Here is a 23,615-nt window from a genome sequence, read left to right on the forward strand (position 1 = left end):
TCGGGAGGGTTGCACTTTTTCCCCAGCTTTGGCCGAATGCAACCGCAGCCACAGTCAGCTGCTTCCGGCAAGCGCCGCATGATCCAGAGGTCCAGCCTCCTGGTATCATCTGGTTGCTTGGTAGCTTTTGAGAACAGCCCTTCAACTTCCAACTCCCGCCTGCAACTGCAACATCATTTCCCGTCCCAAAATGAAGCTCTCCCAACGTCATGAGCCTTTCTACACTCCGGCAAATTTCCCTGGTCAAGGTTCTGTCAGGGCTTGCTCACCCTAGTGGCCAACCGTCGAAGAGGTCGAGCTAGGTTCGACTTGGTCCCAGGCTTCCGATGGTGCGGGTGCCATTCCTCACTCGTGCCTCATTCCAATTTATCCTGAGGATGATCATACCCCTTCGTCGGAACCAGGTCGTTCAATGACAATTCAAAAACTACGGATCTTGTCATCATCCGCCCTATCGCCTTTCCGGCGACGCAAGTAAATACAGAGCATTGGGACCAGTAGCAGTTCCAGGTAGTGTCAAACCCCACCGGAAGGGCTGATCCAGAACGTGGATTGTAACGGAGCCATGGGTGACAAGGCCCGTTGGCCACTCCGTTGTCGAGTCTTTTATTCATCCTTTTACAACCTCGAGCTCTCCGGTACACCTTTCCTTCGTAGACCTCCGCCGGATCATCAGTGCAAATCTCCTCGTCGTCCCTCATTGCCTTTCCCCTTTGTTTTAAGTCCTTGCATCAACCAAAGCTCTGTTCGACATCAGCTTTTTGTCTCCAGTGACGTAGCTTCTCAGATCTCGTCGTCATGTACGTTGCGAAGCATGGGCTAAGACTCAAGGCACTCCAACTGTCACCTGGTGTTGGGCTAACTACATGATTGCTATCCTTAGGAGGGTTATCATCCGGGATTCTTCCCTCCAGGCATCGGAGTATATCGCGGATTATATTATTAGTATGCGACCCTCTCTACTCTAAGGCTAAAGTACGAAGGTCACTAATACTCCCATCTCACTTGAAGGTCGTATCAAATCCTTCAACCCCTCTGAGAGTAATCCATTCGTGCTCGGCCTTCCAACTGGGAGCAGCTCAGAAATCATCTACAAGACCTTGGTCCGGCGTCACAAAGCTGGAGAGATTTCATTCAAATATGTTGTGACGTTCAATATGGTATGGTGTCTCTACAGTAGGAGCTAAGATGGACCGTAACGGCCGCAGCTGACCCGTGCAGGACGAGTACGTCGGACTCCCTCGCGACCACCCCGAATCGTACCATAGCTTTATGTACAAGCACTTTTTCTCGCACGTCGATATCGCTCCGCAGAATATCAACATCCTTGACGGCAATGCTCCGGACCTCGCTGCCGAGTGCGCATCTTTCGAGGCGCGAATCGCTCGCTTTGGAGGTATTGAGCTGTTCTTAGGCGGGGTTGGGTCCGACGGGCACATCGCGTTCAATGAGCCAGGGTCGTCATTGAACAGCCGCACCAGGGTGAAGACCCTGGCTTTCGATACAATCTTGGCAAACTCTCGATTCTTTGACAACAACATAACCCAAGTGCCTCGCTTGGCCCTGACTGTCGGTATCCGAACCATCATGGAAGCGCGCGAGGTTGTGATCGTAGCAACCGGAGCTCATAAAGCGTTGGCACTCAAGGAGGGTCTTGAGGGTGGCGTGAACCACATGTGGACCATCTCGTCTCTGCAATTGCATCAACACCCTCTTATCGTGTGCGATCGGGATGCGACCTTGGAGCTCAAAGTCAAGACGGTTCGGTACTTCGAATCAATCGAGCAGGCTGGAACCGATGCCCGGACTCAAGGTCCTCCCCTGGTTTACCGACCCCGGGCTTACGTCCCGGCTCCAATGGCCGTCAACAAGGCCCAGCATGAGCCGACTCCCGCCCCCACACCGGAGAAGACGTCAAAAGACCTGAGAATCAATACAGACCTCAAACAATCCTTCGAGGACGATGAGCTGACTCCAGACAGCATGTCGTCACGTATGGTCGATTCCGCAATCGGCGGACTCGACGCGGTCATCAAGGGTGATCTAATGTTCGACCCTATGAGTGCAAGGATGGAGGCGCGCTAGGGCTACTATGTATGGGTAACGGATTGCAACGAGTGGATGCTGAGGGAAATTGGATTCAAGCCGTGGTAGCTTGCTAGAACGAGTTTGACACGCTCAATCGCCACTATATCTGTCTCCGAGGTTGCGTTGTTTTGATGGAATTTGGCTATTCATGAGAATGTGATTAGATATAACGTTAGACTGCTTGGTGTTCCGGGTTCTTTTTGGGATAGTAGATTTTATATCGTTTGAATAGAAGCTGCATTTCGATGTCTGTGCGTGTTGTTTGCTTTACATTGGTTTATTATACTCATGTTGTACCCAGGACCATCATGGCTGGGACTGGCCAACAAGAAGCTGCTTATTTAGGCTGAAGAATCGGAAGAAACCTATTTTCATCATCTATACAAACAAGGTATAGCCACCAGTAGTATACAGCTTCCGAACCGAATGTGAGTGGTAGATCTTACAGCTTTGCAAAAACTGTCGCAACGGAACTCCCCATGTCAACAAGGGTACTCTTATTCCGCACCCATGCCTCAATCCCCCTCCGCCCATTCTCGACACCAACACCACTCTTCTTCCATCCGCCCACGGCCATCTCAGCCGGGCTCTCGCCCCAGCTATTCACCCATGTAATACCCGCTTGGAGCTGGTCGATGATGCGGTGGGCAAGGTTAAGATCCTTGGTAAAGACACCGGCGGCGAGGCCTAGTTCTGTGGCATTTGCGCGCTTAACGGCCTCCTCGACATTGTCGTAGGTGAGGATAGACATGACGGGTCCAAAAATCTCCTCCTTGACGATACGCATATCATCCGTGCAGTCTGTGAAGATCGTCGGGCGGACCCAGAATCCCGCTTCTAAGTCCCTTGGGAGAGAAGGCTTGCCTAGGCCGCCATAGAGAAGGGTGGCCTTGTCCGTTTCGATACCGTGGCGGATGTAGGAAGTTACCTTATCTGCATGGACGGCAGAGCTGAGCGGACCGAAGTTGGTGTTCGGGTCGAAGAGCGGGCCGGGGCGTATGAATTGCATCTTCTCGAGGAGTCGGGACTCGAAGTCTTTCTTCATGGATTTGGGGATGAAGACTCGGGTTCCGTTTGTGCAGACCTGCCCTGTGCTATAGAAATTGGCCATCATGGCGCCGTCGACGGCGTTTTCGACGTCTGCGTCACGAAGAACGAGGAGAGGAGACTTCCCGCCCAGCTCCATAGTTACATACTTCATGCTGCCGGCTGCGGAGCCCGCGACTTTCATGCCTGTTGAGACTTGGCCGGTGAAGGAGACTTTGGCGATGGTAGGGTGGGTGGTCAGATAGGCGCCAACGTCACCTCCGCCGTAAACAACGTTGAACACACCGTCTGGAAGTCCCGCTTCCTGGTAGATTTCGGCGAGGGTTTGTGCGTGGAGGGAGGTGAATTCACTGGGTTTGTAGATCATGGTGTTTCCGGCGGCGAGGCAGGGTGCGGATTTCCAGAGCGCGCTGTTTCTAGTCAGCATTTCCCTTCCTAAGATACGAAACTTAAACTGTCATACATCTGAATAGGATAATTCCATGCGCCGATCCCTACGCACACTCCCAAGGGAGCCTTCTTCGAATACACCCAGGCGTCTTCCCGCAGCTGGGTGGTCTCGCCATTCAAACCACCGCCACCCACAAGATTTGCATAGTATTCCAACACGTCAGCTCCGGTGACAACATCGACAGTGCTCGTTTCCGAAAAAGCCTTGCCGGAATCCAACGTCTCGACACGAGCGATCTCGTCGTTGCGCTCGCGAAGGAGGGCTGCGGCTTTTTGAAGAATACGTGCTCGAGCAATTGGCGGGGTTTGTGACCAGGAGGGGAAGGCGCTATCGGCCGCGGCGATGGCAGCATCAATATCAGATTGTGACGCAATAGGGATTTCGGCTAGCGAAGTGGCATTGGCAGGGTTGATAGCGTGAAATGTTCGGCCGGACGAGGCGGGTTGAGGCTTGCCGTTGTAGAAGAGTTGGCGTGGGGAGAGGGGAGCCATCATGCCGTATGACTGTTGTCTCGGGGCAACGAAAGAAAGCGATCAAGAATATCAGTTTCGAGAGGCAGAGGAGTGTCGTACAGGGCAAGATGATGGTCTATGAAGCATGGACAAAAGGGAGGCAAAAGGCGGCGTCAGGAAAAGCATCTCCACGTCACTCTGCCAACTGCTCCGAAAAAAGGTTCCCCTCACCTGCACCCCCGTCAAAATGATGATCCCGTCCAAAAGCCACACTGGGAGATTGCGCAGAGAAGTACTGGGGCAAAATGTCGCAACTGAGCCCTACGATTTGACATTATACATCTAGGACCAGACACGCAGACAAGAAGCCGCATCAAGCAATGGGTATAATCGGGGCCCGCGGAGAGCGATTTCGAGGGCAATCCTCGGGCGGAGATTTTGCAGTGCGCTGGGTCTCTTGTAAGTTCACTCTTTTACTCCATCCCGTCCACGAGTCCACGAGCCACGGAGGCGCGAGCTACGGGGAGAGCATGACGGCGACGCTGTGGCTCGCGGGCGAGTTTGATTGGCAGTATTCTGCGGAAGGAATCCTTGATTACGTGCCTCGGGCGACGCATTTCCTCCGACAATCGTGAAATAGATCTTCTCGAGATCCATATCTTCCAAGCTTATAGGAAGCATGACGTATTTCCTCCACGCCAACAGTAGCAAACCACTACATCTCGTTGTCCAGCTGCACGCATAGACGCAGCCGCATAGGACAGCACAGTAAAAAGAATTCCCGTCCAGAGGGGAGGCGATGGGACCTGTTGTGGAGCTCTAGGCCTCGCCGGCCCCCGCGCTTGTCCAGCCTGCAAAAGGAGACTGGCCGCGTGTTGTTCTCGCGGAGTCATCTAGCTTGAAGAAATACCCAGTCCGTTCGCGAAGTGACCGCCAGGCGGGACTGTGATGCGCCGTACAGTATAGCGAGAGGAAGGCGTTCTTTACCCCGACCAAGAGATATCCTGGGAATCACGAACTTAAGTAGTGTTATGCGAGTAGGTAGTGGGATGATTGAACACGTGCGTTTACGGAGATGAGGAGACCGATATGTGATTGTGGCACCAGTCAGTTGTGGTGAGATGAAAAGCAAAAAAAAAAGAAGTGGCCCGAACTGGGATTCGAACCCAGGGCCTCTCGCAGTTTAGGTTTGGTGACCCACTTCGAGAATATTAGTGTCTGCGGGAATAGTTGATTGGCTAATAGTGGCACTCACAAGCGAGAATCATACCACTAGACCATCCGGGCGATTGTGTCATTACGGGCAGGCTAACTATACATAAACAGGCGTAGACAACCATGCATCGCATCTAAGTAAATGTTATGAGTAAATCTTGTAGTAATCTTGCTGAAGGTCGAAATATTACCAAGCTCAGAGCTTCGGTTTTGCAAATATATTTTTCCAGCGGACTCGAATCCCCTTATAATTTCGTTCACTTTCTCCAGCTGCCAGCCGTCGAATCCCCGCCGAGGTCAAAAGTCACAGATACTGTCGCGAAAGACGGGGGCGCTTAGATATAAACGATCCCTTCGCCTCCTTGGCATGTAATAAGGATGGTAGAGAAACCCGTTATCATAGGGATAGATTTGACCTTTGCGAGTCCGATATATAACAGCCATAGACGGAAGCTTCTAATTCAACAAAGCATTCCATCCCTTGTCTCATACAGAAGCCACCTGCTCTTCCCCGTGACCAATGAATGGACCTGATCGGTACAATTTGAAGGCAGAATGCACCTTTTATGACACTCCAATACATGAAATCAGGTGCAAAAGATCTGCCGAGGGAGCAACCGTGATGGTGGTTGGGTTTACTACAAGGGATGGATCGGCTATTAGCGCAATATCTATCTACCCTCGAGCAGCTTGCAGAGTAAGAAGTCCCTTAAATTCGTTAGCACTGCTCTTTCTCGCAACCGATCCACCCTCCTCGAGCAACTTCTGAGCCTCGATTAGAGCGGCAATCCGGCCAGCGATGCTGAGATCTTCGTTGAAGTAAATATCAGGTCTGCGCGGATCACGGGATGTCGAATCCCTGTTTCTTCCAAAATGCGTGCCAAAGTCTCGGTACTCAGATGTCCACTACGGGTGTAAGAGCCACTCGGCAACCCTCGTGGGGGGAATAATGACGTCGGCACTCTCCTCGTCTTCGTGGGTTTGGAACCAATGTAGGAGTGAACAGAGAGGGTTCGATGGGTTAAATGCATTCCAAGGTTGTTTCGAGATAAGAAGGTCGATCCGCTCCTTCAACAAATGGCCAATAATTGGAGATGCCTCTCGCAGCAAATTGCATTGGAAGCGTCTGGGCGGAAAGGATCCACCGGGAAGAACTTCCCCGACGGTGCATTTTTTGAGTGGCGGTGGGGAAAACGTGGACCTTGGACAATTGAGGAGATCCAAAGAAAAAAAGTCCTCCAAGAGGACTCTTTTCTTCTCTCTTCGCCTTCTCTTCGCTCTTGTTTCCGTGAAACTCTCGTTCCTCTCTGTTGAGCCTCTCGACTTCCTCCTGAATCAGTGAAACTCCTCATTCACCCCCTCGACCATGGCCACCACCAACAATCTCCCCGCGAGCGACATGAGCAGCTACGACTATGTGATTGTCGGAGGTGGTACTGCAGGCTGTGTTATCGCCAGCCGTCTGGCCCAGTACTTGCCCAACAAGCGCATCCTGCTGATCGAGGCTGGCCCTAGCGATTTCATGGATGACCGAGTTCTCAACTTGAGAGAGTGGCTCAACTTGCTAGGAGGCGAGCTGGACTACGACTACCCGACTGTTGAGCAACCGATGGGTAGGTGACACGCGATGCAGTGAAAGCAGCGATTGTAGACCGCAATAAGCTGACGTGGTGCAGGTAACAGCCATATCCGTCACTCCCGTGCGAAGGTCCTAGGGGGCTGCTCTAGCCACAACACCCTGATCTCGTTCCGCCCCTTCGAGTATGACTGTAAGCGGTGGGAACAGCAAGGGTGCACAGGCTGGTCTTTTGAGACCTTCACCCGCGTGCTCGATGGGTTGCGCAACAACATCCAGCCTGTCCATGATCGCCATCGCAACCAGCTGTGTAAGGACTGGGTCCAGTCCTGCTCATCAGCGATGAACATCCCCATCATCCACGACTTCAATAAGGAAATTCGCTCCAAGGGCCAACTGACGGAGGGTGTGGGCTTCTTCTCTGTTGCGTACAACCCCGACGACGGCCGTCGGAGCAGCGCAAGTGTTGCGTACATTCACCCCATCCTTCGCGGCGAGGAGAAGCGCCCCAACTTGACTATCCTCACCAATGCCTGGGTGTCCCGTGTCAATGTGAATGGTGATACCGTTACCGGAGTCGATATCACTCTGCAGTCGGGTGCCAAGCACACTCTAACACCCAAAAAGGAGACCATCCTCTGTGCCGGTGCCGTGGATACTCCCAGACTTATGCTCCTTTCCGGTCTGGGTCCCAAGCAGCAGCTGACGTCTCTGGGAATCCCGGTCGTGAAGGATATTCCCGGTGTGGGTGAGAATCTACTTGACCACCCTGAGAGCATCATCATCTGGGAGCTCAACCAGCCTGTGCCCCCCAACCAGACTACTATGGACTCCGACGCAGGGATCTTCTTGCGCCGTGAGGCCCCCAATGCTGCTGGCTCGGACGGCCATGCGGCTGATATTATGATGCACTGCTATCAGATCCCATTCTGCCACAACACCTCACGACTAGGATATGATACCCCGGTTGATGCCTTTTGCATGACCCCAAATATCCCCCGCCCCCGCTCTCGCGGCCGCCTCTACCTGACCTCCTCCGACCCCACCATCAAGCCAGCCTTGGACTTCCGCTACTTCACCGACCCGGAGGGCTACGATGCAGCCACAATTGTTGCCGGCTTCAAGGCCGCCCGTGATATCGCTAAGCAAGCTCCGTTTAAGGACTGGATCAAGCGCGAGGTCGCGCCCGGCCCCAAGGTGCAAACGGATGAGGAACTCTCCGAGTACGGCCGCCGCGTCGCTCACACTGTTTACCATCCAGCCGGAACAACCAAGATGGGCGATATCACCCGCGATTCGATGGCCGTTGTCGACCCGAAGCTGAAGATCCGCGGCCTCAAGAACGTTCGTATCGCCGACGCTGGTGTCTTCCCCGAGATGCCCACCATCAACCCCATGTTAACTGTCTTGGCCATCGGCGAGCGCGCTGCCGAATTGATCGCCGAGGAGGCTGGATGGAAGCGCGAGCAGCCCAGGCTGTAAATGCCGTCCGTCTATCCCACTTTTCTCTCTTCATCCCCTCCCCTCCATCTCATCTGCCATTTTGGATTAGATATAAAAGCGAGGAGTTGGTTTTTGATATACAGCGATAAGGCATGCTATGTTGTGCTGTAAATTCTTTCGCCGCCTAACCCAAAATAAAAGGTGGCGTGGCTGTCTGCCCTAAGGGCTAAGATTTATGATTGATGATTTTACTTCCAAGTTCCTTTTGGATACCACCTTGCTCTAGGGAATGCTCTTGATACTAGAGATAAATGGTATAGCCGTATAAAATCCAGGAAAAGAATCTTAAATGAGAGTACGTCTTATCCTACAGAAATGCATATAAACACAACTGACATAAAACATCAGTCTCATCACTCAGCACATTCTATTCTACACACATAAATAGATAACCTTGGTCTATAATTCAGAGGTCGCCCTCATGATACAATCTAGTCTTTGACAGTGCGATCCAACGCCATTGTACCTCGTACTTTAGTAGTAAATCATAACTTCTCAATAGTCATACCCAAATCTAACCCACAGGGAAACACATCCTTAGATTCTGAGGAAATCGGTGTAGGTAAATCATCAATTCAAAGCGGAATCTTTACTAGAATCGTAAATCTTCGACCCCCGCTTCCAGACCTGGTTCAGTGTCAACGTCGGCCCCGAATACGGATCGTCCTCGTCGCTGAGGACAATAAGATCCGCATCTGCGCCGCTGTCGAGGGATCCCTTCACGCCTTGCAGACCGAGGAGACGGGCCGGGGTGGCGCTGGCGGCGTTCAAAGCTTGAGCCGTGGAAGCGCCGGACCACCGACGAAAGTTATTGACGCATTCGATGAGCGTCGCAGAGCTACCGGCGATCTTGTCAGATCCCTCAAGGGTCAATCGAGCACCGGTCTTGATGATACGCTCGCCGTTAGTCCAGTCGTAGACGCCGTCGGGGAGACCGCAGAGTTTCATTGCATCCGTGACGAGGATAAGGCCATCAGGGTGGGCATTGTACGCGATTCGAATGGAGGTCGGATGCAAGTGGATGCCGTCGGCGATTATCCCATAGAAAGGACGGAGAGGGTGATAACTCTGATGGCCGAGGAGGCCGAAGATCCCCGGATTGCGGTGGTAGAACGGCCGCATAGCGTTGAAGAGGTGGGTGATCATTGTTGCACCCTGGTGCGTGGCTGTGAGAGCCTGCTCGTATGTCGCGTCCGAGTGGCCGATGGAGTAGATGATGTCCTGGGAAGCGATATGCGGGATGGTTTCGAGCATGTTACCAACCTCTGGTGCGGCCGTGATCATTCTAACGGTTTTGGAGTCGCCGTAGAGGTTTTCGTGGCCGTAGCAGGCGGCTAGATCATCTGGTGTTGTTGCAGAACGTAATACTTCAAACTTGTGGACTCCATTGCGGCCAGGGCTAAGAAACGGACCTTCGACATGGGCACCAAGGGACTCAGCGCCGTCTTCCGGGGTGTGGTTGTCCCCTGATGGGCCGAGTGATGGGAGGACTTTTCGGTAGACTTCTGCTGTTGAGCTGACGAGTGTAGGGAGATATGAGGTTACTCCTGTTCGGGCAAGGCCCTTGTTGACGAGACGCAGGCCCGCATCGTAGTCCTCCTTGGAAGACTGTGGGACTGAGAAATCGAAGCCTTGCGCTCCGTTTAACTGGACATCGATGAGTCCCGGAGCGAGAATGCGGCCGCCTAGGTCGATAACTTCATTGGGGGATAGATGTAGTTCGTAGAAGGCTTCCTGGTCGCGCAGAATCTTTCCTGACGTGGAGTCGATCCAGAGATCTTGTTCAACGAGTCTATCTCCCTTCACGATGTGACAGTTTGTGAATTTGATGACACGGCACTGAAGTTCAGTCTTGCCAGGCATGGTGGGCGGGGGCAGCTGGGGGAAGGATGAGTGTTCAGGGAGGAAGAGGCGGGATGCCGAGGAGGGGCAGGTATATACATGGTGGCGAGGCACACAAAGAACTGGCCCATGGTGACAGAGTAAGGGACAAACCTATGATAGACGAGGAGGGCTCCATGTGTCCCAGAGTCGGAAACACGGATGTTGCCTCATTCCAGAGGTGGAAGAGAAAGTTGGATGTGACGTCGTGCAGCAGGTAGAGTGACATACTACTCCTCGCAGGACTTCACGTTCTCATTGTGAACTACCGATCTGTCGCGTCTCCATCTTTCGCTTTGTTTTGATAATAGCGGGCCACTGCAAGCAGTTACGAGTCTTGGTGACGGGGTCTCCCAAGATGTCAGAGCTCATCGGATCAAGGCTTCCTTCAAGGTGAAGATGACAGGGCAGTTCGAAAGAGAGCAGAGATAAGCCTGCGCTAGCTCATGATAGACGAGCCCATCATGGGGCGGGTGGAGACGGCGGAGGGTTACATACGTTACGTACGGATTACGGGCCATTACCATCTCTGAGACCGCCCGGACAGAGCCTTACCAAACAACTTACGAACTGCTTCCTGCCAGTGCTGCCAGGTATCCTTGTCATCCGAAGAATCATCTTGTTCGGCTGAAAAAACAAGTAATGAAGTTAGTTAGCTTGCATTAGCAGCACTTCTCCCTGCAAATTGCCCTCTTTTGATCCTCATTCAGAGTGTGTTTGGCGCATTGGGCGTCCGGGGTTGTATCATGCAGTTCCCCGTATCCGGACGTCTGGTTGCACTGATGCTACCGTCGCTTTTTGTCTCTGTTGGGGAAAGAGCCCCCAAATTTCGTGTCTGAGGAAATGCTGGTGAGGAGATGATGCCTGCTCTTGCACGCGACCCTCTCGTGGCTTAGCTCAAAGTAGTTTAGATCTAGCCTGCAGCTGCAAGACCAAGAGATCCTTTGACTTTCGACTCGAGGTCTCTCTGCTTGACAGAGTCTGGTTGCTCTGGCTGGGGCTGAAACAACAGCAGCCTCCGTTATCAATAGTCAGAGCCAGTGGACCGATCGATCCCACCGTCTCTCTCGCTTGAGATAACAGAGCGAAACAGCTGGCTGCCGATTGACTCCCTCCATTTCTCTATTTATGTCTCGTGTCTCTTCCCCGGATCCAGTCCCAACCCGAGTCTTCGCAGGTGCACAACGTCCACCAACGAACAACGCGACTCCCAGCACGCCTGATCTTCGCCAGCGCTGTGATAGCATCCTTCTGTCTCAGCTATTTATAATTTCGTTATCGACACAGCCGCCTGGATTCTTCTGAATTGTTGTATTTATTTTTTCGAGGTATCCTGCGCGCATTGCTCGTTGCCCAGTTGCCAGCATTCCTCCTGGCTTCGGCTGTGGTTCCCCCCTTTCTTGCCTTCCATCGCTCTTCTGGAAGCTATTAATTCCATCACTGCGGTGATCCGCTTCTCTTCCAACTCATCTCCGCCCAACTAACCCTCGATTCCCGCCTTCCACCCAGATAATCGCTACAATGTCTGCAAACGAGACCGAAAAAGCAGCCTCGAGCACCGAAGGCCCCCAGGACGGCGCCGTGAACGGGAAGCCATGGATGTATAAGACCAGGAAAATCGGTCCCTGGACCTTGCCTCATTTCGCTTCTCCGCAAGTCCAGCTACTTCTGGTCTCTTTTGTCTGCTTCCTCTGCCCCGGCATGTACAATTCCGTCAATGGCCTCGGTGGTGCTGGCCAGCTCAACAAGAACCTGTCCGACGTCAGTAAATCTAACACCGCTACATACAGTACTTTCGCTGTGGTCGGATTTTTCGCCGGTTCTATCGCAAACCGCATTGGTCTGCAGTTGACTTTCTTTTTCGGCGGTTTCGGCTACTTTCTCTATGTTGCGTCTCTTCTCTCCTACAACCACAACGCGAACTCCGGTTTCTTGATCTTCGCTGGTGCTTTGCTCGGTGTTTGCGCCGGTCTCCTGTGGTGCGCCCAAGGCGCCGTTATGATGAGCTATCCCAACGAACATGAAAAGGGCAAGTATATTTCTATTTTCTGGGTCATCTTCAATCTGGGAGGTGTCATTGGAGGTTTGGTAAGTGGCTCTAAATCTTCTTTAGTATCCAGAAGAATCGAGTCTAATTAGAGGCCCTTTACCCTGGATAGATTCCACTTGCCCAAAACATGCACTCTGACGCCGGTCGGGTCAATGATGGCACCTACATTGCCTTCATGGTTCTTATGGTCGTCGGCTTCTTCCTTGCGTGGCTCCTCGCCGATTCTAAGTATATTGTGCGAAATGATGGCACCCGCGTCATCACCATGAAGAACCCTACCTGGAAATCTGAACTGCTCGGTCTCAAGGATACTCTACTGACCGACTGGTACATCATCACTTTCTTCCCCATGTTCTTGGCCAGTAACTGGTTCTATGGATACCATTTCAACGCTGTCAACGGCGCTTACTTCTCAATCCGCACCCGAGCTCTCAACAGTATCCTCTACTGGTCTATGCAAATGGTGGGAGCTTTCTGCTTCGGTTTGATCCTCGACATGAAATATCTTAACCGACCCGCCCGCGCCAAGGTTATTTGGTTCATCTTGTTCGCCGTCACTATGGGTGTTTGGGGAGGTGGTTATGCGTACCAAAGAACCTACACACGAGAGTCCGCCCCCACCGTGGATAAGGACTGGACCGACAGCGGCTATGTGGGCCCAATGTTCATGTACATGTTCTATGGCTTCTACGATGCTGCCTTCCAGACTTGTGCCTACTGGTATGCCTTCCGTTCCGTCAACGTATTCAAGCTTCCTGCTAATGTGGATTTCCTTTTCCAGGTTCATGGGCTCTCTCACCAACAACGGCCGTAAACTTGCCAACTTTGCTGGTTTCTACAAGGGAATTCAGTCCGCCGGTTCTGCTGGAATGTGGGCGTAAGTGATTTGACGACCAAATAACCTAGAATGATATTGAAACTGTTGCAGAATGGATTTTAACGGCAAGCCGTACATGACGATGTTCGCCTCGTGCTGGGGTCTACTTGGCGCCAGTCTTTTAATCGCCGCTCCCGTCATCTTCTTCAGAATCAAGGAGCACACCGATCTCGAGGATGACCTGAAGTTCTCCGACGAGACCGCTGCCGACGTCACCGGTCTCGCTCTGGCCGATGAACAGCCTCCATCACCCGGCAAAAAATAATCTCTGATCTCCGTCTTCATGATTCAGCGATGGTAGTCCCCAGCACGATGTCATGTCTTGTTCGATATTTTCGCAGTGGGCCGGTTCGACTCGACTTGGATCGCACAGCTTGGCCGAAGTCTAGGGCATTGTGACCTGGGTTCCTCGGACAATTCATCCGCGTACTTGGATACCACTTAGTTCGGGTAGGCTCTCTTGATACCAGTCACTTTTGTTACCCTTTTTTAATACAAGACCGATTGTATTGGTCCAAGTTCAACTCAGCTCTCGTCCTGGCGTATGATTCTAAAGGACGGCCTCTTGAATAAAACTTCAGCCTACCCCCGTAGTCGGTAACGGATATCCTAGAATTCTCCTTGTCATCCCCTTTCATAATAAGATGAAAAATATCGTAAGTACTGTATGCAATAGTATATCAAAGATATGTGCAGCTATTGTTCTCACAAGCCCACGAAACGACAGCGCCTCATGCAGAATCAATCTCGCGACCAATCTCATGCCGAAAATCAGTGGAGACTGGAGCTCGACGAAGCCGTCGGTAAGGGGACAAACGACTCTGTATGCGTCGCCGTCGCGGAGCCATTCGTACTATACCCTCCCGTAACCTGGACATTCCCCTCGGCAATGTCCCAGCCAAACAGCGTGCGGTTGAAAAGCTGCAACGACGCCACAGGCTGGTAATACGGCACCTCGTGGCCGGCCTCGTACACACGCGTGAAGGAGAAGTTCCCGAACTCACGGGTCTCGCCGTACTCAACCCCGTCGACCAGGAGCGGGGTGTACCCTGCGTGGTGGAACTGGCTGGAGTGCGGGTACTTGACGGCGAGGGAGACGGCTTCGCCGCCGAACCAGTTGCAGATGTAGTCGGCGTCGCCGTAGATGAGAGAGACGCGGACCGGGTAGGTGAGGATTTCCTCGAGGTCCTCGATGAAGTTGGGCCAGACGAAGTCGCCAGTTTGTTGGAAGGCGTAGTAGACTTCGTTGTTGGAGGAGGTGTAGTTGACGTTTACGCCGAGGGCGTTCATGACCCAGTCTTGGGTGAGGAAGGGTTCGAACAGGCCCGGGGGTGTAGGGTCCTTAGGAGGCTGTTAGTGCGAAAGTTCATTATTTTTAGGTCTGGCCAGGAAAGCTTACGTCGTATGGGTGGCGGATGTCGTAGACGCCGCGGCCGCCGAAGGCGTAGTAAGGCCCCTCTGTGACATATCATTATTAACGGAATGCCGAACGAAATACCGGATGGGATGCCACATACCGACGTTGTCTCTGCACATGTTGGTTGCTTCCGTGCAAATAGCGTAGTCGCTCAGCGAAGACCGGTTCGTCTGCTTACACCAGGCGACCTGATCCTGACAGCCACTGGGCATCTCGTTGGCAAACTTCATGTAGTTGTAAACCGTCTCATTAACCTGTCAAATCGTAAGCGGCCGTCGTCTCTTACTGGGTAGGTGGACTGACAGCTTTAATGCCGTAGGTATTGTGCACCGCGAACTCGGGGTAGTGACCCGCCTAGTGTGCTATTAGAAATTGTCCGGCTCTCGAATCAGGGATAAGCGTACCTGGATCCCCTCATCGATGATCCCGTTAATGATTCCCAGGGAGTTGAAGTTCAGCTCGATACCCTCGGCGCTGCCGTTGATGATCTTCTGGTTTTGCTCGTAGAAGTGGTTGAAGAACTACCCAAGTCAATTTACGTAGGTTGATAATAAGGGAATTGCATACCGCCGGGCCATAGTGTCTGGATGCGTGTCAGTAGGGGAAGCTTGAAGTGAATTCTGGGCTGCCTTACCCTCCATAGCTCTCGGTCCACAAGCTGAAGTCCTTGGACTTGATCTCACTGTCCAGTTTCGGCAGACCACCAAGGAAACCCTGCACGATTTCCCAAGCGGCGTGCGCAGCAAGCTCGGTAGTGTCTGGTTCTTGATTAGCCTCTTCCCCAACCATGTACAATGCAGGAATTACCAATCAAAGTAGCGTTGATTTTCGGATAGCGACCCTGGACACCGTTGAAGGAAGCATCCTCAACGGCGCCGGTAACGGGATTGAGCGAGCCTTCCACGGTTTCGGCATAAGAAAATCCTATGATTAAATGAGTAACCTCGGAGAGATCCCCGGGATGCAGCTTGTCATACCAACGCCCAATGGCTGGGAAATGAACAGGAGGTTCGAGACCTCGCTCCACGAGTATGGATTGACAACAGTCGTGAGGTTCTCATTAATAGAGCACGGCCCCAGTTCTGCGTAGCGCACGTTAACATGTTTTCTTTGAGGAATGCAGAATTAAGTGGTACAAACCCTCGAATAGACCGATGAGAGAATCGCTTCCAGGTCCACCGTTCAACCACAGAGTGATAGGGGCGTTTTCCGGGTCATGGCGGGCTTCAAAGAAGTAGAAAAAGGTGTGAGATTCTGGCGAGAGATCGACATATCCCGAGTAAGAATTAACACCAGGGGTAGTCTCGCAGACACCCTCCTTGCCGGGCTCCTTGTACCGGATGGTCACGCCATTGGGTGTTTCGATTCTCTTGACACCAGTCGGGTCCTCAGGCAGCTGGCGTTTATCGAAAGCGAATCTTGGATGCTCGTGAGACAGGCCCAAGGAGGCTGAAGCCAGGGACAACAGGGTCAGAAAGCTAAGACGAGACATCGCGAGTTTCCACCTTCTTCGCTGAACTTCTCAAGTCCTCTGGGAGAGAGAGGACCAAAGAAAATCAGGGGGGTCATCGGAGCATTTTAAAAGCAAGCACACAGAATGATCGACTCTTGAAGCAGACATCCGCATGTGGAGGCAGCCTCCAGGGGGAGCGTCTGTCATGCTTCGTTTCCACTGGTAGCCGATAAGCAGGTTGCAATGGGGCTCACGGTTGTGATCCCAAAGAGGGATGGTGCCAGCAGCAAGCCAGGGGCTGAGCCATGCCACGGCCAGTCAGGGCGAGGCCTCGCGTTTGGCTTTTGTGCGGACCTTGCAGATCGCATCATTTCTGCGTGGAGACTCGCAGTCGTGAAGGGCAAGGGATCGGCGATCGTAGCATTGCTGAGATGTCGACCTTCCTGAATCGTTAAGGCTAGGTCGTTTGCAAGGTTGGGTGTTGACAGGATGGAGCGAGACTGACTGACGGCTGATGGAAGATCGCAAGCAATAATGGAGAGGAGGCAGGGTTGGAGATGCAGGGGACAGGGAAGGACGCCGAAGATGCACCAAGGGAAATTAAGGCCGCCATGCAATGCTTGGTTGGGTCAGTTGCTGAGCCAAGATCCATGCCGGGAATACGAGACAACCGGGATTCTCGTCGCCAAAATGCGAAGACTTGAAGGCATCATATTCTCATGTCCTACTTTTGAAAATCAAGCTCTCTATAAAAGGTGGTAAAAACAGTCCCAACTAGGTCAGTTGGGAGGTGAGAACCCAAAAAAAAAAGAAAGAAAAAAAGAAAAAATGTACCCAGGATCCATGAGACATCCGTCATCTCAAAAAAAAAAAAACGCCACGGTCCATGCTTTCAGAGCATCCGAGAGGGAAAAGATTCATGTCGGAGAGAATCTGGGAGAAAGAGGTACTAAATCAAGACTAAGCATTCAAACTCAGCCCGAGGTCCAGATCAACTTTGCGGGCCTCAGTCTGCGGCCCGTCGCTATTTGTGGCTGCCGCCATGGCAGGCTCGTCTCTGACAGGCACCTCGACCAAGCCGGTCAAATCGACGCCCTTGTCCCCGGAATCGAATCCGACCATATCGGAAAAGGTGAATGGAAAGCCTTTGGTGCCTACATCACCCGCTGCATTCTCCATGCCGTTCTCAGAAGAGAAGAAATCAGCACCGGCGTCATCGAAGTTGATAAGAGCATCGAAATCATTCTGCGTCACTTCGGCATCGTTCGCGAGATCCATGAGCTGGCTCAGGCTCAGCTCAGAGTCGTCCAGGTTAGGGATAGTAAAGGCATCACGGTGGTAGTTCGGGTTGATATTGTTGGTGCTCCCGTTGTCACTGCCATCAGAAGGTGGCGGGGTGGAAGCAAAAGCCTGTGCTTCGTCCAATGGCAAGGCAGTTGCTCGAGTTGCATCCTGCTTCGGGTATGTTAAATCGGGAATCTTCTGGGCGAGAGAGTCAGGAGGTGGTGTCAAGGCCCTGGTCCGGGAAGTTGTGTCGCGGGCAGTGCTCGTACGGATTTGCAGCTCTTGCGGCGGGACCGTGAGCTGAATACCTGCCTTCCTAATCGCCGCCTCCAGGAACGAGGTTGCGAAATCGGCAGACGCATAGATTTCCCTCAGGCGCTGGAGAATGCGCATGCACTGGTAGAAGCGCTGCAGACTCGTCATCCTGACATTGGGATCGCTAGACTTGATGTCAAGAAGGTGGATGATAACGGCGGGGAGAAGAACAGTGACGCCGGTGGTAGGAAAGTATCGAGTTAGATCCAGGCTATGCAGATCTTGCGCAATGTTAGTGATTTCAATCGCAGCGAATCGAACCTTGTTGCGCGAGATGTCTTGTAACTCGGTGTCCGTGGAGGGGAATGGAACGGCGGGGAGGACTTGGGGTCGATGCAGCGCGCTCGAGGTCGTCAAGTAGATCATCTTGAGCAGGGCACGATGAGAATGTAAGACTTCGTCGGCTTCGCTGAGCTTCGATGGTGCGGAGGGAGAGTACTGGATCTCTGTTGGAAGGTGGGCTAGCCAATCCTCCAGCTCCTGATCACAGCGTCGTACTTCAAATGTCTCTGCTGCAGATTTCTTCGGTACTAGCATCATAGTGGTCTCCATTGTACCACCAAACTTATGGCTTAGGACGGAATACTGGGCAGAGAGGACATGGCTCACGCAAAGGCATAGTTTTGCCTTTTCGATAAACATCGAGGCCAGCTCCCGCTGGTGGCTAACGCTCTGGAGGATTTCAGAATTCCCCACCACGTTCACAATCTGGGGTGAAAATGGGTGGAATTCAAAGTCATCAAGCGTCAGCATGGGGACATCACAATCGTCATCCTTGACGCGCATGGGACGTCTCATTCCCAGAGCGATCAAGCGATCACGGGTGTAAGTACTCCACCAAATGCGTTTCCACATTCGCTGGCGCCGGACGTCCATGCGAGAATTGGCGGGATCACGATGTAGGCCAATAGTGTGGGCCAGGGACAGGCTGACGCCCATCCAATGCCAGGTGTCCTTCTGATCATCCGGGGTCTCATACCAGTAGGTCATCAGTAGGAGAGACTGGACAAGTGAGATACGGTCAACCTCGTAGTCGAAATCGTAGAGCAACCTGGCGCGTTGAAAGAAGGCTTTTCGTGCCGCTTTCCGGGTCGGGTAGCCGGCGGCGTGCAAGTGTTTCAGATCGATGAAGGCTGTGCCGGCGAACATGACAGCCTGGAAAAGCAAGAGACTCATGCGACGGATGCCGTCATTCTGGACAATCGTTTGCAAGAACTCCTCGAGGTCTAGCAGCGGCATGTATGTGTGCACGTAGTGCACATAAGCCTTGAGTAGTTCATTCCGCAAGGTCACATCGGGTACCGTCAGTGCCCCTTTCATGGCAAGATAGTCGATGTCTTCTTTCTGCAATCTCGCCGGCAAGCCGCGGATATAATCGGGTAACACGATTCCAGCGGACCGCGGGCTGCCGAAGGTTGGATCGAGCAGCTGCTGGATCTGTGAAGTGACATGAGACAGGGGGAAGGTCGACGGCACCGCCGGGTTAGGAACCATCCGTCTTCGAAAACGGTCTCCGGAGTCAACCCTGTTAACCTGGCTCTGATCTACACGTGGATTGTACTATCAGCACTTATATGTTTCTGGTTTCGTGGAGTATACAACGCCAGCGGTTGTATGGGTCCATGCGTATACGAACATAGTAAGTGAGGCATATGATGCCCTTGCTCCAAGTCCACAGAGCCCTGCGAAGGCGAAGTTGGCGTCACCTGGGGGAGTCCAGGATCCCCTAGTGCGCCGAAAGGCCCAGCGCCATCGTCGAGAACCTCAACAGGTGACTGAGAGAGCCGGTGGCTCGCATTGTCCGTCTCAACTCGAGACTTCCTAGAGAAGTTGATCCAAGGTCAGTTTTGACTATGTTTCTTAACCATGAGAGCATCAGACGCACTTTCTTCTCTTGCTTTCAGTAACCACACACTCTACTTGATCTAACCGGCAATTTGTGCATGGAGAGCCATTTTCCACCACGTCGCAGCGCACCTTTCGAGCGCGGCAGCAGCAGCAAGCTTTTGAGGCACGCCGTTTTACGGGGCGTGAATTGGCCGAAAGGCCTGCTGTCGAGGCCTTGCGCTTTCCCTTGGGGTCTGTTTCGACAGCTGGATTCGGCGATGCAGGAGAATCAGTCATCGTGCGTATAAAAGATCAGTAAAATTGGCCGTGAGTCATCCGTAATATTCTAAGGTCAATTGGCGATGTCCGTTGTCAAAGATGAGAATGTCTCCGAAAATTGGTGGAGATATAGAGATGGCAAAGAGTCACGAGGGAACCAGGAGGGAGCCCAACAATGTGGAATAATATGGAAAAATTAACAAAAAGCACCAGTGAAGAGGGGAGATGGTCCTTTCGTAATTCCCGAAGGATGAGAGCTTTTATATGCGATTATCAACTTTTCCTTTGGCATAAGGGGAATGACGTCCTGGTTCCTGAAGTCGTCCAAGGGAACGAAAATCGAGGCAGCACACGGGCCCTGGGGCGAGACCATGTTTAAGTAGGAAGCACCTTTTTCCACAGGACCGTCAGGAGGCGTTGGCGTTTGGGGGATGATGAGTCCCCCAGATCCACTCCCAGTTCTGCCTCCCCCAGACCAGACCCAGAGCCACAGCCCAAGTCGTCGAACTCCATCACCAACAGTAGAGCAGAGCAATCATACTCGATATCGCCTAGCGCCGGCCCAGACATCGTTGGGAGAATTACCTCATTCGAGTTAAACCGAGAAGGTCGCAAGTGCTGGCCAAGTTCGGCGGGGTCTGTGGCATCCCGCAGTGCAGCCCTAGTGGCCACTCGCTGCCGCTGCTTCCTGCGCAAGGCCCGCATTCCTGGCAAATGCAGCCAATTGATGTTCGTTAAACCAAACTCCACATGCAAAAACTCTGAGCAAATACTTGACAGCAAGAAGACCAAATCCAAGAAACTGTTTCCACATCCGCCCCCCCACCACAAGCAGTGAGCGCCCCTCGCCATGCCGGATTGGGGTCCCTTCGGCCCGGTCACGTTACTCCTCCAGCCACCACATGCACCAGGGCGGAAGGGAGAGAAGAAGAGGATGACGATGCCGGCGAATCGCATCCCCACCAGAAGTTTCGGATGTCTTGTTCCAGAGAAGTCGGGGATGGCTGCAGTGCACACTAGCTAGATATTGCTATTCGAGTTCAATGAGGTTTTTGGGTGTGGAATCGAAGCAAATTCTCGGAAAAGACTCCGATTCTTCAATTCTCATTGGTTAAAAGACGTGAGTTTGGAGGTTCGGCCAGGCCTACCGGGCCCGGCTCTTTTATGTCCAGGTCGAGAAAGGAAGGAAGAGCTGAAGGTACGGCCGAGGGGACCGAAAAATGAAGATAAAGAGCACCAGAGAAAGGAGACATTCCATCGACATACCGATATTCAGAGACATTGTTCATAGACACAGCTGACATAACTCACGGTCCTTGTTGGACGGTCTTGAGCCGAGGTCCGCAAGGGAGTCAAGCCGCAAGCGGTCCGGCTTTCGGCATCCCAGTAATTTCTCCGGCCAAAAACAATCGCCGAGGGACTTGGATTGGAATTGCGATTGTCCAGCATACCTGCGCAGGATCGTTTGACAGGGGAGCCGGGCCTTTCGAGGCCCTGTCCAGGCGAGTCTCCTGGTAAATTCTAACCCTTGCAAAGGCTCTTCGAATTCGCCTGGTGTGGCTGACGAACCGTGACCGGCAAGCCGTCGATGACGGGCCAGGATTCCAGGAACCATCCATGATCCCACAAAGGGGTGACATTTCTTCGGTCTCGGACATAGAGATATAGCAGTTCCCTTTTAAACGGGGCATTCGAATGTCGTCCTCTCTTTGTTAACCTTGAGTCTGCTCTAGCAATGGTGCCTTTGTCAATATTCCTGGAAAGCCCGCTTGACCGAGACACTACCATCCAGCACGGGACCATGCCAGCTACGAAGAGTGGAGGCGAGCGGAGAGTCTGAAGATCCTCACCCAGCGACCAACGGAAAGCATGGAGAAGGTCAAGTTCAGCGGCTCCGGCAACGAAGGTCTCGGACGGATACCATGAAAATGTTGCACCAAGGATCGATTGCTTCACCATAAAATCGGCAGGTCGCGAATATTCGCCGTTCCACACGCCCCAACAACACCAGTCCGACTCTCTTTGCCGTCCGCTCATGTAAGACATTGATTAACGTCCCTTGTTATTCGGCAAAAAAAAAAATGAAAATTAAAGTCCTGTCAAGCTCTGATGCCGTGTGAGACTGGGGGATGGATTCAATATTCGTACCGATAATCGGAGGAATTTTGGCTTTGATCTTACCCAAATTGGGTGGCCAGCCTGAAGGTTGCCGGGGCCCCGGCCATGAAGTCTGCTTTTGATGGCAATATGCACAACCGGCGTTTTGTCGAAAAGTCGATTTCGACAAGATAATTGCGCCAGTACTGGTGAATCATAAATCTGCACCAAGGGGCCAGATATGATCATTGAACTCTTGAAGGGAGGCATTGGCACTGGAAAGGTCAGAGGCCTCATGCTCTCTCGGAAGGCAGCGAGAGTCGGAGGACCTCGATTCTTCAGATTGCTAACGGGATTGAATCACATGAATCATGCGAAGTGTCGTTGATCAAACGGTCGGTTACAGTGAGCCCAGCTGCACTTCTCGATACAATAATTTGCCAAGTCAGCAATGATGCCAGATTCCTCGTGCGCGAACTCTCGACGCAGTTTCAACAGAAGTCCGAATCCTGCGAGGGTGCACGCAATTGCTGCGAATCATTTCAAGGAAAATTCAGCACATCACGAGGCAGCTCAGGGCAAACCCCGGGGCCCAGAGCTCAGATCCCAGAAAAATGAGATTTGCTTGCAAGAAGCCCGCCCTTCGCCAATCACGGCACTTTCGGCGGATACCAATGTGGGACTAGGTGAGAATCAAAGAGTCGGCCAGCGTTCCAAGGTTGAATTTCTCCAAAACACGGGAGCAAGTCCAAGATTTTGCGGTCTTTTCGCTCCCAGCCAGCCTGCCATGCCCCAAGTTCCCCGTAAAATCCCCGTAAATGCCTCGTGTCCGAGATTCCCCCATCTGGTCACGCCTCACTCCTTGACGTTGGAGTCCTTGAAGGTTTCGACAGTATCTTCCAACGCCCACAACTGAGCTCTTGGCCTCCTGCTTCGTGTTCCGTCGAACCGGGCTGATCTTCGCCCTCAATTATCATGGATGGCAGGATTAAGAGCAACCCATGGGACCTTTGGTTCTCGCGGCTCCTCGCTGTACTCTTCCCGGTGTTGACCATGTCCCGACCGGGCGACAGGCTGCTAGCGGGAACCCGATGCTTGTTCATGGGTCAACAGCCGCACAGGCGCTAATGAAACCATCGGATCCGATGTCTTGCATGGTGTGAAGTCACAGCTCCCAGTGCTGTCATCCTCCCACCCGCCCTTGAGCTGGCTCGTTCCTGTCCCCTTGGCCCATCCAACGCGATCTCCATATCAAATCCCCCCTTCTGTCAAAGAGATCGCCTTCCACACTCTGAGAGAAACCACACAACAGGTGCAGTCCGCTCAACGGGTCTGGTCTCGTGCCCAATCCCTCTCTTTGTTCCATCCGCTTGCACGAGTCATTCGTCACACCACACCGCCCCAATCTCCCATCTCTATGAAATTGAGCAGCTGAGCGGTCTCGTAAACAAAGCCCGCCATTCCTTCGCCCCATCCCACATCAATCTTGAGCTCCAGGTTTGGGTCTCAAACCGGCGAGTCCGTAGAACGCGAGGCTGGCCTCCCCGGCCCCAACCCCAACCCCAACGCGGGGTGATCGAAGAGATCAACTCCCCCTCCCCCCCCCTTCCGGTCAATTGCGGGGGGTCGTCCATTCCTTGTTTGAGGATGGAGGATGGACCAGTCGTCGTCCCAACAGGCATCAATCCCGTCCGAAAGAAGAAACAGACCTGGAAGCACTGACCAACCACCCAATTGATCGACTCGAGGATCGAGCTCTTGTTTCGCTTAATTTACCCAGTAAAGTAACATTCGCCGTCGTCT

General features: G+C 52.7%; 10 protein-coding genes and 1 non-coding gene across 11 annotated transcripts; 4 read left to right on the top strand and 7 right to left on the bottom strand.

The window, feature by feature from the left end:
* Positions 1 to 106: 106 nt before the first annotated feature.
* On the bottom strand, positions 107 to 1,161 carry BJX67DRAFT_346060 (uncharacterized protein). Its single transcript, XM_071028398.1, has one exon. The coding sequence runs from the start codon at positions 699 to 701 to the stop codon at positions 357 to 359; it is 345 nt and encodes a 114-aa protein (XP_070888914.1). The 5' UTR covers positions 702 to 1,161; the 3' UTR covers positions 107 to 356.
* BJX67DRAFT_300456 (putative glucosamine-6-phosphate deaminase) lies at positions 507 to 2,354 on the top strand. Its single transcript, XM_071026966.1, has 4 exons — positions 507 to 800; positions 884 to 945; positions 1,012 to 1,160; positions 1,222 to 2,354. Coding segments are annotated over exons 1-4 (1,077 nt in total). The 5' UTR covers positions 507 to 798; the 3' UTR covers positions 2,086 to 2,354.
* Positions 2,355 to 2,530: 176 nt separating this feature from the next.
* BJX67DRAFT_391307 (aldehyde dehydrogenase domain-containing protein) lies at positions 2,531 to 4,689 on the bottom strand (the record flags this gene model as incomplete). Its single annotated transcript, XM_071034766.1, has 2 exons — positions 3,599 to 4,689; positions 2,531 to 3,545 (listed from the first exon to the last, which is right to left on the bottom strand). The coding sequence occupies exons 1-2, from the start codon at positions 4,078 to 4,080 to the stop codon at positions 2,531 to 2,533; spliced, it is 1,497 nt and encodes a 498-aa protein (XP_070888916.1). The 5' UTR covers positions 4,081 to 4,689.
* Positions 4,690 to 5,183: 494 nt separating this feature from the next.
* BJX67DRAFT_t36 lies at positions 5,184 to 5,325 on the bottom strand. The gene has a single exon. It is a non-coding gene; the product is annotated as a tRNA-His (tRNA).
* A 1,123-nt stretch (positions 5,326 to 6,448) lies between these two features.
* Positions 6,449 to 8,607, top strand: BJX67DRAFT_300495 (GMC family oxidoreductase). Its single transcript, XM_071026967.1, has 2 exons — positions 6,449 to 6,866; positions 6,930 to 8,607. Exons 1-2 carry the CDS (start codon positions 6,620 to 6,622, stop codon positions 8,309 to 8,311), a joined length of 1,629 nt encoding a protein of 542 aa, XP_070888917.1. The 5' UTR covers positions 6,449 to 6,619; the 3' UTR covers positions 8,312 to 8,607.
* Positions 8,608 to 10,332, bottom strand: BJX67DRAFT_300496 (N-acetylglucosamine-6-phosphate deacetylase). Its single transcript, XM_071026968.1, has one exon. The coding sequence runs from the start codon at positions 10,193 to 10,195 to the stop codon at positions 8,903 to 8,905; it is 1,293 nt and encodes a 430-aa protein (XP_070888918.1). The 5' UTR covers positions 10,196 to 10,332; the 3' UTR covers positions 8,608 to 8,902.
* A 1,265-nt stretch (positions 10,333 to 11,597) lies between these two features.
* On the top strand, positions 11,598 to 13,512 carry BJX67DRAFT_300546 (unc-93 family MFS transporter). The gene is made up of 4 exons (XM_071026971.1): positions 11,598 to 12,301; positions 12,373 to 12,983; positions 13,045 to 13,140; positions 13,192 to 13,512. The coding sequence occupies exons 1-4, from the start codon at positions 11,735 to 11,737 to the stop codon at positions 13,403 to 13,405; spliced, it is 1,488 nt and encodes a 495-aa protein (XP_070888919.1). The 5' UTR covers positions 11,598 to 11,734; the 3' UTR covers positions 13,406 to 13,512.
* Positions 13,513 to 13,668: 156 nt separating this feature from the next.
* On the bottom strand, positions 13,669 to 16,356 carry BJX67DRAFT_300539 (Alpha/Beta hydrolase protein). Its single transcript, XM_071026970.1, has 10 exons — positions 15,698 to 16,356; positions 15,535 to 15,639; positions 15,365 to 15,481; positions 15,192 to 15,315; positions 15,125 to 15,140; positions 14,962 to 15,078; positions 14,861 to 14,911; positions 14,658 to 14,811; positions 14,540 to 14,598; positions 13,669 to 14,481 (listed from the first exon to the last, which is right to left on the bottom strand). Exons 1-10 carry the CDS (start codon positions 16,047 to 16,049, stop codon positions 13,912 to 13,914), a joined length of 1,665 nt encoding a protein of 554 aa, XP_070888920.1. The 5' UTR covers positions 16,050 to 16,356; the 3' UTR covers positions 13,669 to 13,911.
* A 460-nt stretch (positions 16,357 to 16,816) lies between these two features.
* farB1 (putative C6 transcription factor (Ctf1B)) lies at positions 16,817 to 19,911 on the bottom strand. The gene is made up of 3 exons (XM_071026973.1): positions 19,495 to 19,911; positions 19,246 to 19,430; positions 16,817 to 19,153 (listed from the first exon to the last, which is right to left on the bottom strand). Exons 1-3 carry the CDS (start codon positions 19,731 to 19,733, stop codon positions 16,971 to 16,973), a joined length of 2,607 nt encoding a protein of 868 aa, XP_070888921.1. The 5' UTR covers positions 19,734 to 19,911; the 3' UTR covers positions 16,817 to 16,970.
* On the bottom strand, positions 19,912 to 21,072 carry BJX67DRAFT_300633 (uncharacterized protein). Its single transcript, XM_071026974.1, has 2 exons — positions 20,982 to 21,072; positions 19,912 to 20,745 (listed from the first exon to the last, which is right to left on the bottom strand). Exon 2 carries the CDS (start codon positions 20,670 to 20,672, stop codon positions 20,091 to 20,093), a length of 582 nt encoding a protein of 193 aa, XP_070888922.1. The 5' UTR covers positions 20,673 to 20,745; positions 20,982 to 21,072; the 3' UTR covers positions 19,912 to 20,090.
* A 940-nt stretch (positions 21,073 to 22,012) lies between these two features.
* Positions 22,013 to 22,862, top strand: BJX67DRAFT_300584 (uncharacterized protein). Its single transcript, XM_071026972.1, has one exon. It carries the CDS (start codon positions 22,264 to 22,266, stop codon positions 22,726 to 22,728), a length of 465 nt encoding a protein of 154 aa, XP_070888923.1. The 5' UTR covers positions 22,013 to 22,263; the 3' UTR covers positions 22,729 to 22,862.
* Positions 22,863 to 23,615: the final 753 nt, after the last annotated feature.

The sequence above is a fragment of the Aspergillus lucknowensis genome (assembly GCF_044049455.1).
Source record: "Aspergillus lucknowensis strain CBS 449.75 chromosome Unknown BJX67scaffold_7, whole genome shotgun sequence".
Taxonomy (NCBI): Eukaryota; Fungi; Ascomycota; class Eurotiomycetes; order Eurotiales; family Aspergillaceae; genus Aspergillus; species Aspergillus lucknowensis.

What these genes read in the sequence shown, in the direction of transcription:
- BJX67DRAFT_300496 (XM_071026968.1), bottom strand. Translation starts at nt 10,195, where the DNA reads ATGCCTGGCAAGACTGAACTTCAGTGCCGTGTCATCAAATTCACAAAC.
- BJX67DRAFT_300539 (XM_071026970.1), bottom strand. Translation starts at nt 16,049, where the DNA reads ATGTCTCGTCTTAGCTTTCTGACCCTGTTGTCCCTGGCTTCAGCCTCC. An exon ending in TTCCCAGCCATTGGGCGTTG is followed by an intron (nt 15,482 to 15,534) that starts GTATGACAAGCT and finishes ATTTAATCATAG; the next exon opens with GATTTTCTTATGCCGAAACC. An exon ending in AATCAACGCTACTTTGATTG is followed by an intron (nt 15,316 to 15,364) that starts GTAATTCCTGCA and finishes ATCAAGAACCAG; the next exon opens with ACACTACCGAGCTTGCTGCG.
- farB1 (XM_071026973.1), bottom strand. Translation starts at nt 19,733, where the DNA reads ATGACTGATTCTCCTGCATCGCCGAATCCAGCTGTCGAAACAGACCCC. An exon ending in ACTGAAAGCAAGAGAAGAAA is followed by an intron (nt 19,431 to 19,494) that starts GTGCGTCTGATG and finishes CAACTTCTCTAG; the next exon opens with GAAGTCTCGAGTTGAGACGG. An exon ending in TCATATGCCTCACTTACTAT is followed by an intron (nt 19,154 to 19,245) that starts GTTCGTATACGC and finishes ATCCACGTGTAG; the next exon opens with ATCAGAGCCAGGTTAACAGG.
- BJX67DRAFT_300546 (XM_071026971.1), top strand. Translation starts at nt 11,735, where the DNA reads ATGTCTGCAAACGAGACCGAAAAAGCAGCCTCGAGCACCGAAGGCCCC. An exon ending in GAGGTGTCATTGGAGGTTTG is followed by an intron (nt 12,302 to 12,372) that starts GTAAGTGGCTCT and finishes TACCCTGGATAG; the next exon opens with ATTCCACTTGCCCAAAACAT. An exon ending in GGTTCTGCTGGAATGTGGGC is followed by an intron (nt 13,141 to 13,191) that starts GTAAGTGATTTG and finishes AAACTGTTGCAG; the next exon opens with AATGGATTTTAACGGCAAGC.
- BJX67DRAFT_300456 (XM_071026966.1), top strand. An exon ending in TATCGCGGATTATATTATTA is followed by an intron (nt 946 to 1,011) that starts GTATGCGACCCT and finishes TCTCACTTGAAG; the next exon opens with GTCGTATCAAATCCTTCAAC. An exon ending in ATGTTGTGACGTTCAATATG is followed by an intron (nt 1,161 to 1,221) that starts GTATGGTGTCTC and finishes TGACCCGTGCAG; the next exon opens with GACGAGTACGTCGGACTCCC.
- BJX67DRAFT_346060 (XM_071028398.1), bottom strand. Translation starts at nt 701, where the DNA reads ATGAGGGACGACGAGGAGATTTGCACTGATGATCCGGCGGAGGTCTAC.
- BJX67DRAFT_300584 (XM_071026972.1), top strand. Translation starts at nt 22,264, where the DNA reads ATGATGCCAGATTCCTCGTGCGCGAACTCTCGACGCAGTTTCAACAGA.
- BJX67DRAFT_300633 (XM_071026974.1), bottom strand. Translation starts at nt 20,672, where the DNA reads ATGCGATTCGCCGGCATCGTCATCCTCTTCTTCTCTCCCTTCCGCCCT.
- BJX67DRAFT_300495 (XM_071026967.1), top strand. Translation starts at nt 6,620, where the DNA reads ATGGCCACCACCAACAATCTCCCCGCGAGCGACATGAGCAGCTACGAC. An exon ending in GACTGTTGAGCAACCGATGG is followed by an intron (nt 6,867 to 6,929) that starts GTAGGTGACACG and finishes GACGTGGTGCAG; the next exon opens with GTAACAGCCATATCCGTCAC.